Source organism: Coffea arabica, chromosome 10e (genome assembly GCF_036785885.1).
Source record: "Coffea arabica cultivar ET-39 chromosome 10e, Coffea Arabica ET-39 HiFi, whole genome shotgun sequence".
Classification (NCBI taxonomy): Eukaryota; Viridiplantae; Streptophyta; class Magnoliopsida; order Gentianales; family Rubiaceae; genus Coffea; species Coffea arabica.
In genome coordinates this window covers 2,803,415-2,813,162 of record NC_092328.1, presented here as the reverse complement: position 1 = coordinate 2,813,162, position 9,748 = coordinate 2,803,415, and the positions used below count along the sequence as shown (strand labels likewise).

General features: G+C 37.2%; 1 protein-coding gene across 2 annotated transcripts; it reads right to left on the bottom strand.

Annotated features, from left to right (window-relative positions):
* Window positions 1-3,916: 3,916 nt before the first annotated feature.
* Window positions 3,917-8,164, bottom strand: LOC113712458 (ent-kaurene oxidase). 2 transcript variants are annotated; one of them, XM_072067366.1, is made up of 9 exons: window positions 8,004-8,143; window positions 7,750-7,904; window positions 7,299-7,459; window positions 5,776-5,937; window positions 5,536-5,676; window positions 5,189-5,443; window positions 4,922-5,083; window positions 4,641-4,835; window positions 3,917-4,531 (listed from the first exon to the last, which is right to left on the bottom strand). In XM_072067366.1, the coding sequence occupies exons 2-9, from the start codon at window positions 7,898-7,900 to the stop codon at window positions 4,220-4,222; spliced, it is 1,539 nt and encodes a 512-aa protein (XP_071923467.1). In that variant the 5' UTR covers window positions 7,901-7,904; window positions 8,004-8,143; the 3' UTR covers window positions 3,917-4,219. The 2 variants fall into 2 exon arrangements, with proteins under 2 accessions (XP_071923467.1, XP_027091695.1); XM_027235894.2 differs by having other exon boundaries at window positions 7,750-8,164.
* Between the last annotated feature and the right edge of the window lie 1,584 nt (window positions 8,165-9,748).

Below are 9,748 nucleotides of genomic sequence, written 5' to 3'. Positions count from 1 at the left end.
TAAAACTGCTACTGCTGCTGATGATATTTTCAAATTACAGAATTATAACTGTGTTAATGGAAAAAGATGTAGCAATTTGAAAGGTGGTAGTAGGCTGAATTAGAGGAGATTTTGAAATAGAAATGATTTGAGTAGATATATTTATGGAAGTTCTCTTTATACTTACTTTAGTAGAACCTCAAAAATTGCTTATTGGCCTTCCTCTGTGAAGTTGTATAAAATTAGACTTAAATTGATTGATTTGAAAAACATAGTATGGAAATATGTATGCTATTTTCTCTCCTCAATTGGCACCATTCTTTAGTTTTGCTTACAATGGCTAATGATGCTAAAACTCACAGGTAATCTAGTTTAATTAGTCACTCAATTTGTTGACAAAAAATAAATTTTCTTTTCTAAAATTTGTTCATTAAGTTTTTGCAATTAGTTAGGGTATAAAAGTAAAATCATACAATTTATTGTTAGTAATAGGTCCAATTTCTTCCTAGGGGAGGTTAGTGCAATTTTAGAAACAATAAGGGAGGTGGGTGCTAGTGTAAGAAACCTCAGTGGAGGTTTCTGCAATTATCCTTTTTTTAAATAATAAAAAAAAAAAGAGCACCAAAAAACTTGAAATGAGGCCGGGCATGAACGGTTGATATCTTTTTTGGTCTGTCTTTTTTTTGGAGGGGGGACCACTGCCCCCCCGGGGGGGGGGGGAAGGTGTTTAACTTTTAACAAGAAGATCTTTTTATGATGTCCCTATCATAACATGAAAGATAGGCGTACAGATGATCTGCTAACTTTGACGAAAAAAAAAAAAACCTTAGCAAAGGATTGAGGAATACAAAATAAAATATATCTTGCAAAATGGCCCTGACGTAAACATCTGAATTGGATGGATCAAAGAGATACTTTAGCAGCAAAAGGCAATCAGTCTTGACCTGCTCAATTGATGTATAATATTGTACTCCGGATCTTGAAACGCCCAACCAATGCCTGCTGAGTTCTGTTGAATAGAGAAAGATCCATCAAACGTGATAACCCCATTGCATGCGTGCATATACTTGGGGCTGCAAACGAATCGAGCCGCTCGCGAGCGGCTCGAGTCAAGCTCGAGTCGAGCTCGACATTAATCGAGCTCGAGTCGAGCTCGAGCCAGCTCGAGTCAAATTCGAGCTCGAACTCGAGCTCAAAATATTAAGCTCGTTAGCTCGCGAGCCGGCTCGCGAGCTTGAATATATATATTTTTTTTTATTTTTATTTTTATTTAATAATAAAATTACGTATATTATATATATATTTTTTATTTTTTATTTTCATAGTGAAATTACGGATATATTCTTAATATTTTATTATTTATTCAGAAAAAATATTATTTTATTTATTTTTTTAAAAAATAAAATAATTTTTTTTATTTTTTTCGAACTCGAGCTCGAAAATTGCCAGCTCGTCGAGCTCGAGCTCGAACTCGAGCTTGATAAAATTTAGCTAAGGCTCGGCTCGATTAGCTCAAAGCTCGACTCGGCTCGGCTCGTTTGCAGCCCTACATATACTCCTTCATATTCTTAGGTTCTTGAAGAACGATGACCATATTCCTCCAATTATACTCTCACTTGAATTGACAATCTCAATGCTTTTTTTTCTTGGGGGAGTGTTTGTGTGTGTGTGTCTCAAGCGGGTTGAACTGCATACTGCATGCAAAATTTGTATAGGATCAAATGGTTGGTCGGTCCTCCCATGAGAAATGGTTCCTCTCTACCCAAATTTGCCATGAGATGTTTGCCGACAACATGATCTTTATTATCAGAAGGACCAAAACAGAGCCAACCAGTAAACCATCATGTAAACGAACTAGGTTGACCAATATTGAAGGAGAGTCCTAACCATGAAACATGCCAAACTCTCTGGAAAAGCGTCTCACATTCTAAAAAAGTCGAAAAGATGAGAGATGTTCTCTCCTCGGCAATGCTGGCTCAGGAAATATGGCCCGAACGACGGATTCTCTCCACTTCTTATTCTGGTCAATTAAATCCGAAACCTTGAGTGTAAGATATTGGCTAAACAACACATAAGATATTGGCTAAACCGCAAAGGGGGTTTCCTGTAATAAGGAATCCATTCGTCAGTTATGCTCACCGAAGTCCCTATCATTATCCTCCATTTCAATCCAGATTTAAGCAAGTCTCTTCCCCATAACTCGTTAGAAAACTTGGATTCGAACTCTAACTCAATTGGATTTTGTTATGCATTATTCTATCTCATCTCAAGCTCGTGCTCTTCAAGACAAATCGAGCTTATTTCAAAATCAATCGAGTTTAAGAAATATGAATATATTTTATATAATTTTAAATAAGGAATCAAATAAATATTTTATGCTAATAAATAATATATATATATATATATATATATATATATATATATATATATATATATATATATATATATATATATGAGGTTCAATTGAGCTCGACGAGCTCTCGCCTCATTCAATACGAGTTTAGAAGAATCTTCAGCCATCAGTCCACCACGCAAAGGGTTAGACATCATGGATCTTTTCCTTCTCCAAGGGCGGACCGGTGGATGCAGATTAGGCCTGTCAACGGGTCGGGTTTAGACCCGGATCCGGACCGGATCCGTGAAATTATTACGGGTATGGGTAGGGATTTAATTCCGTTTTTCGGATCCGGATCCGTTTTGTCAAACAAAAAAACGGAACGGATACGGAATATAGTATTCCGACCCGTATTAGACCCGGATCCGGATATAAATGAATTAATAATTTTAAAAATATATATTTATCAATATAATTTGATTAGAGTGATGTATTTTAATAAAGTTAATTTGATTTCTTTTCTTATTTGGTTTTTTCTTTGCATTAGTTAAAAATTAGTTTACAAATATATTTTTTTTTCATTTTTATTAGAAATTATAAATTTTGCTAAATTTGTTCGGGTAGACCCGGATCCGGATCCGAGACCCGCCGAACCCGCCGGATCTGGATCCGGAACATAGAATAAAAGACCCGTCGGATAAACGGGTCGGATCCGGGTCCGGCATAGCAATTCGGGTTCGGGTCCGGAATAATGAATTCCGGCCCGTTGACAGCCCTAATGCAGATTTAAAGATTGACGGGACAATTGTGGGCTAAATAAAATTATCATAATATTTTTTGTGATGTGATGGATATGAAATAAATTAATATAAATAAAATATATTAAAAATTAACATTTTTTTATGATGTAATCCATTTGATGTAAGAAAAGTGTGTTAAAAATATTTATTTTCGTGCAAATCATGATTGATTATTCTCCAAAGAGTCCACTCCTAGTGAGTGAGTAGCATCAATCAGAGCCGTCACATCCAACTGAATGAATAATAAATGGCATCAATCAGTATTGTCTTTTGTGGGTCGGTGAAGGGAAATGGTCGCCACCGCATCTTTCCGCCAGAGCACCGTTTGCGACAAAATTGTCCAGCTGAGAATGATCCCACATGTAACAAAACAGTGCTGTGCTTATTTTCCAATGTCTGTCATTAATTAAGAATTTCTGTGCGTCTTTTGAGTTACTACATCCCAATGTCAAGATGTAAGTGTACTACAAGAAATCGTGAATAATGAACAACTTATACATTAATTTCATATGCTGTATTACTTTCAAGCGGGTGGGCTTTTCTTTTCTTGTTCCTGGCAAAAGAATGCGTGTCTTACTGCTCCCACCAAATCAAAAGGCTTATTATGGAGCAGGTAGTGTTAAACCTTAATTCGACTGAGGTAAACCGTAATTCTGCAACATTGGTAATGGTAGGAGAACAATTCAAGCAATAGGCAGCAAAAGAAAGAGAGAGTGAAACTCATCTCTCACACACGAAAGCTAAACGCACTACTTTCTACAGCAAGTCTGTCAATTCTTAACGGAGTGCCCTGGTACTGTAATTTAGAAAAAACCATTTATTCGAAACCAAGTTGCAATCAGCATGATTTTTTTGTTTCATACAAGCTACTCCACCTCTCCAGTCATCACTCAAGACTTCCTAATATAGGCCATTAAACAACAGCAACATTTTTCAGCCCCGGTTTTATGTACCATACAGAAGATATGGAGCTCCAGAAGCTGGAACATAAAATTCCCCATTCTTAATGACTCAAAAATGACGGAGATGCATTAGAATAAGGATTACATATTGTGTCTGACGTTACCAACTCTAGGCACGAACCAAGATGGTTGAGGCTTTCCAATCAAGTTCTTGGCTTTATGATTGCTCGCAGGGGCTGAAGTTTTAGGTTGGTAAGCCCGACAATATCCACGTTGTCTTCTTCTCCATCCGCAAGTCTCCATTCAAACTCCTGCACTAACCTAGCAATTGTAATGCACGCGATCAACATAGCCTGAAGAGCACCTGCACATACCCTCTTTCCACCTCCAAAGGCAGTCGTCTTGTGCAATTCCATGTAATCATGCATCCCACCAAGAAATCTCTCAGGAATCCACTGTTCAGGGTTCTCCCACCTTTCTTTGTCCATGTTACACCCGTAAAGGTTGATAGCAATCTACACATTGTAAGAGACAGTTAAGCGGGTATAATATGAGGTGGAAACATGAAACAGCAATGTCTAGCAAGGATAGCAAACATGAAACAGCTCACGGTTAGGCATTCACCTCAGTTCCAGCAGGAATATGATATCCTCCTATCACTGTATCTTCATGCACATATCTCAGAGGAACTACGGGCACAGGACTGTGTCTCCTCAAAGTTTCATGAAATATGGCAGACAAATAAGGGAGCTTACACATGTTCTCCTCGGTAACCTTGTTGGGTCCACAAACATTTTTGATTTCGCGAAACAGACGGTCCTGTGGATTATGGTGAAATCAGAGCAGCTAAAATCATATAGGAGACTATGCATTATGGAATTACAGAAAGGATCGAGTGTGACAACCTGTTTTGCTGGATCCTTTGCAAGTTCATACATTGCCCATTCTGCAGTTACCAAAGTAGTGTCTGATGTTTCAATTATTCCCTCCCAGATTAACATCATTATTTGTTCCTCAGTAAATGCCTTTTCATCGGACAATAAGCTGTCTAGGTAACAGTTTATTTCCTGAAAGGGAATCAAATTAACTAATCATGAATAGTAAGCCATTACATATTCATAGATTAACCATAGAAATCCAAAATCAAGTTGTGCAAGGAAGAGCAGGATTACCTGTCCTGGTTTGAAGTGTTTCCTCTGCTGCTTAATAAGGGCTTTCGTGGCTGCTCCCCTGCGGAGATCCATTTGATGGATTTTGTCTTCAAAACTTTTATTAGGAATCCAGCTCAGATAAGGGAAGAAATCTCTCCAGTCCACCTCAATTGCCCCCACCATCAGGTCATGCACTAAGACCTTAAGCAGCTCTTCCTTTGAGAATGTAGTTCCAAATTCCTCCACGTAAATGGACTCAACATCCTCTCCCAGAACCTGCAAATCCAAAACAAGGATTTCAAGTACTTGAATACTGATAGCCAGTCCAAATATGAGGAGTCCTTTCGAGCAATAAAAGATAAACTCACTTCTTTTAGTCCTAAGCGGAAAAGTTCAGGCAGGTATATGTCCCTGAAATTTACAGCTTCAAGGGGATTTTCATTCAGAGAAGCGTGCAATTGATTACAAATATTCTCTGTCAGTGCGTCTCTGTGGGCACGATGTCGTCTCTGAAATACAAGAAGTTTGAATCAGCAAAGCCATTAATCACAAATATAGACAATTCTGTGAATAAGTTGTGCAACCCGGCAATAGTACACAGTACAAACCTGTGCATGTGTTCCCAAAGTACTGATGAGTATATGCTTCTTTGCCGTCTTGTAGAACTCATCATAATCACTCATTGCAATAATATTTTTACCAGCAGTGAGAATAGTGAGTGCCTTTGATAGTTTCCTTGTTGAGATGGATGAGTATCTAGTCACCATAGCCTAAACCAAACAAACACATTTGAGACATTTATGCAACAATGTATGTTCTCATAATGTTAAAATGGGCAAAACGACTACACCAATATTAACAAGCCTGCTCTGTGGTTCATGTGATTTTCGACATGCCAGTGTAAGATGCACATCCACATAGGAACATAACGCATGAGAAGGTTACTATATCATCATTGTGATAATGGACAGTTTAGAATGCATTTGAAAATTATTCTGTGGACTTATTGTGTGAAATAGAACTTCCTCAAAACTATGCTATATTTCCAGAACAGAAACCAGGTCAGAAGAGGGACGCTGAAGCCAAAACGATTTCAGTCAAGCAAATAGGATGTGTGTCTCTCTCAACAACCTTGACAAATCTTAGGGCCTACTTGGCACATGGGTTTTTTGGTGATTTTTTACCCTTCAAGTTTTTAAATAACTTTAGCTATAATAGCCTCAAAAAAGTCTCCTAAGTTTTTAAAATACACAACTCAAAAAATTTTATATGAACACTCAAAAAACTCACCATCCAAACGGGCCCTTAGTCTTGGTGGAAGAAATTGTAATCCAGACAGGTAGAGAAAGCTGAAAATTCTAAATCACAAGCGACAAAATACTACTCATTCCATGACAAAAAACTATCACGGACAGGATGCTACTCATCTTGTATGTCATGTAAACAAATATTAAGGGGAAAGTGATATGCTAGGTAGACCAATCTTCTTAGCCCCATTGTCCAAATGTCAAAAAAAAAAAAGGCAGTCCATTAGGTCATGGGAGTGGCATTTATTAGAGTAGGTCTACAACATTTTCCACTTCTTGAAATACCAGATTCATGGTTGGCCAACTCAGACAACACCATTCTGCTTTAAAAATTAGCTCTTACAACCAATCATTCCATGTATATCAACTTTCATTAAGAATAGTGGAATCAAATTTGCATGTGATTTTTCTCTAACGGGAAGCAATAATTACGGAAAAAGTCGGAAAAAGAGCAAACCATAGTGCTAGTCACTCAAATTTCTGCACTTATCTTAACACAAAGATGACAGGCGAACATTTTTCAACTTTTTTTTTTCAGAAACTTTTTGAGGCTATACTGTTAGTGGCAATTCCCCTAAATTGGGAGCATTCCAATTCATCGTCCTGCATAATAATCCATAAATTCCCCTCTCATCTAATGTTCAAATTGAGTAGCAGTGTTCCTAAAACCAAGGCCACTTACTCTGAAGCTTTAAATTGTCACATTTTGTATCTCTTACCTTTTCATTATTGAAACAGTAGCAGCAGTCAAAAGGTCATTATCCAGGAGTAACCAGTATTGTTTGCTGTTGAATGGTTGTAAGCGAAAGAGAGAATATGCATACCTCCTTAGCAACATCATTAGAGTTGAGGACAACAATTTTGTTGGCACCAGTTTGGATAGAATAAATGGGTCCGTAAGTCTCAGCCCATCTAGCAAAAGTCCTGTGGGGCTTTTTCTCCTTCAGCTGCAGCAAATTCCCAATCAACGGTAGCCCCGGTACCTCTACGCCAGTAATAAAAGTACATTATAAATTAAACTTTCACCCGGGTTCGGTTTCAATCTGCAGATATCACTACTATTCAAGACACGCAAAGCCTTAATGAGAACTTTTAAAGGGGAAGAACAAACAAGGGAAGGAGGGATCGCGGGTTGTAGAAAAGGAATAACCATTCTAATTTCTAAGACGAGGACCGGAGACCCTTTAACCAATAAGCTGTGTCCGAAACTATATGGGATTGGTAACTCAGCAGAATCATAGAAATATCAAGAAAGAGTGACCATATAGAAGTTACCAGGGACCAGCGGAAGGTTGGAAGACGACTTCCTCCTCTGATCATCAGCATATGCTTTCAGAAACAATAAGGAAAGCCCACCTAATGCAACAGCAGGACCGCCCACGGCAACCGCTGTTCCCCATGGAAGTACTTGAACATTAGGAGCCATGGTACTGTGAATCAAAGCAAAAGAATCAATAGAGAAGTGTTGTCTGCCACTTGCAAATTTTGACGGAGGGGGTATGTAGAAAGTGAGGAGGACAGGCAGCTGCCTTTGTTTTAATATTTGGGTGGATTTGGCCTCGGTCTTAGAATCGCCCACCAACCCCGCAGCATCGACTCAATAGCGGATTCAAAGAAATACCAACAATTGCAATCAGCTTATAGGGATAGAATTGACTGTCGGTGAATTATACAAACAGCACAAAAATTCTTTTTTTTTTTTTTTTTTGTGTGTGTTTGTCTTCAACGGTAATTAGCTAATTTACTCTTACTCTTATGTAGCTAATTAACCCCCTCTTTATTCTTCTCTATAGAGGAAGTCCAAAAAACCTGCTCCTACTCTTACTTGTCTGCACTTAGACAGGCCAAGCAGACAAGGGGAAGTGAACCCACTTAAATCAGACAGACAAGCGCATTGCACTCTCTGAATCGTTTTAGCAAAAGAAGCAGGTGAAAAAAGGATTAGGGAGGTGGAGGGGGAGGCTTAAAACTCTGACCAAATGCGCGGACTCTTCCTGGCTATTGACCCCGACCCAGTATTTCAAACTTTATGATCAATGATAGGAAAGATACTCTGAGACCCAATATTTATGTCTAGAGATGCTGATGGGAAAGAAGACGAAAAGGTCTTTTGTCCTTTACAGAACTGGAGGTTTTTGTTCGAATATGCCATTCAATTTTCAGATACATTTTCCTATTCTGGAGGCTATACTGTGTGCCTGCGCCCGCCACGTGAAACGGATTTGGAGCCACGCAAGGTGTATGGAGTATCCTTTTATTTCTTCAAGATCAGTAATTCATTTTGATCGTAAAGTAAATATAAAACAAATTTTTATGAATGATGTAAAAAATGATGTACCTATCGCCTTTGTTTGGACTGTATTTTTAAAAAAAAAATTTATAAAAATATTATTATAGCGATTTGATATATGAAAAGTAAAGAGATGATTGAAAAATGTGTTCATAAAAAGCGTAACAATTTTTCTTTGAAAATGACAATCCAAACACGCACGTGATCCAAATCTTACATGCATTGTTCTTATCAATAGCAAAAGATAATACAGTAATATATTGACGTGCAATTCATATGTATTGTCTTAGTTGTCTATATGTTCAAACAAAATTAGTGATTAGTTAATATAAATCCACACATTATGCATGTACTTTAGCGTATGCTTTAAATATTTAATATTTGCGTTTATTATCTTAGTTCTAATTATTGTATATAAAAGGACTAAGTATTACTTTTCTACCTACCCATTTCTTGTGCTTTTCCTTTCAGCACTACTTGATGTTGACCCATTATTTGGCGGGTCACATTTTTCTGATCCTCTATCCATGGTTGGTGTCATTAGTCGTACATTTCAACTAGTGTGAATAGCACGGTGCTAACATTATTAAAAAAAATAAAATGGTGAACAAATAAAAGTGAAAAAATTGAATCAACAAAATTTAAATGTAATATCTGTTTAACAATAGTTTGAAATATAATAGAATGTGTATATCATTCAAGAACTGTTTTTTTTCAAAAGATGGATCCTGAAAAAAAAATTAAAATTTATATTAAAAAAAGGAATGATATATTTCTACAAATGAATGTAATTGAATGTTGTTAAAGTGAAATACTTACGAATACTAAGCATTCGATTTGATAATCTTTCTTGAATCACTTTTAGTACGAAGGCCAAAATTGATGATTTAATTAACTATGTTGAATTTTGTGGAGTGTGTACTACAAATGAAAATGCACGATCTTTGACGATATAAAAAATTGCATATTTACCATGATCACGCA

Bases quoted from the DNA above. Each gene is read 5' to 3' on its own strand.
- LOC113712458 (XM_027235894.2), bottom strand. From the start codon at position 7,900: ATGGCTCCTAATGTTCAAGTACTTCCATGGGGAACAGCGGTTGCCGTG. The intron at 7,460-7,749 runs GTAACTTCTATA...TTACTGGCGTAG, and splicing joins CAACCTTCCGCTGGTCCCTG to AGGTACCGGGGCTACCGTTG. The intron at 5,444-5,535 runs GTGAGTTTATCT...TTGGATTTGCAG, and splicing joins TCCGCTTAGGACTAAAAGAA to GTTCTGGGAGAGGATGTTGA.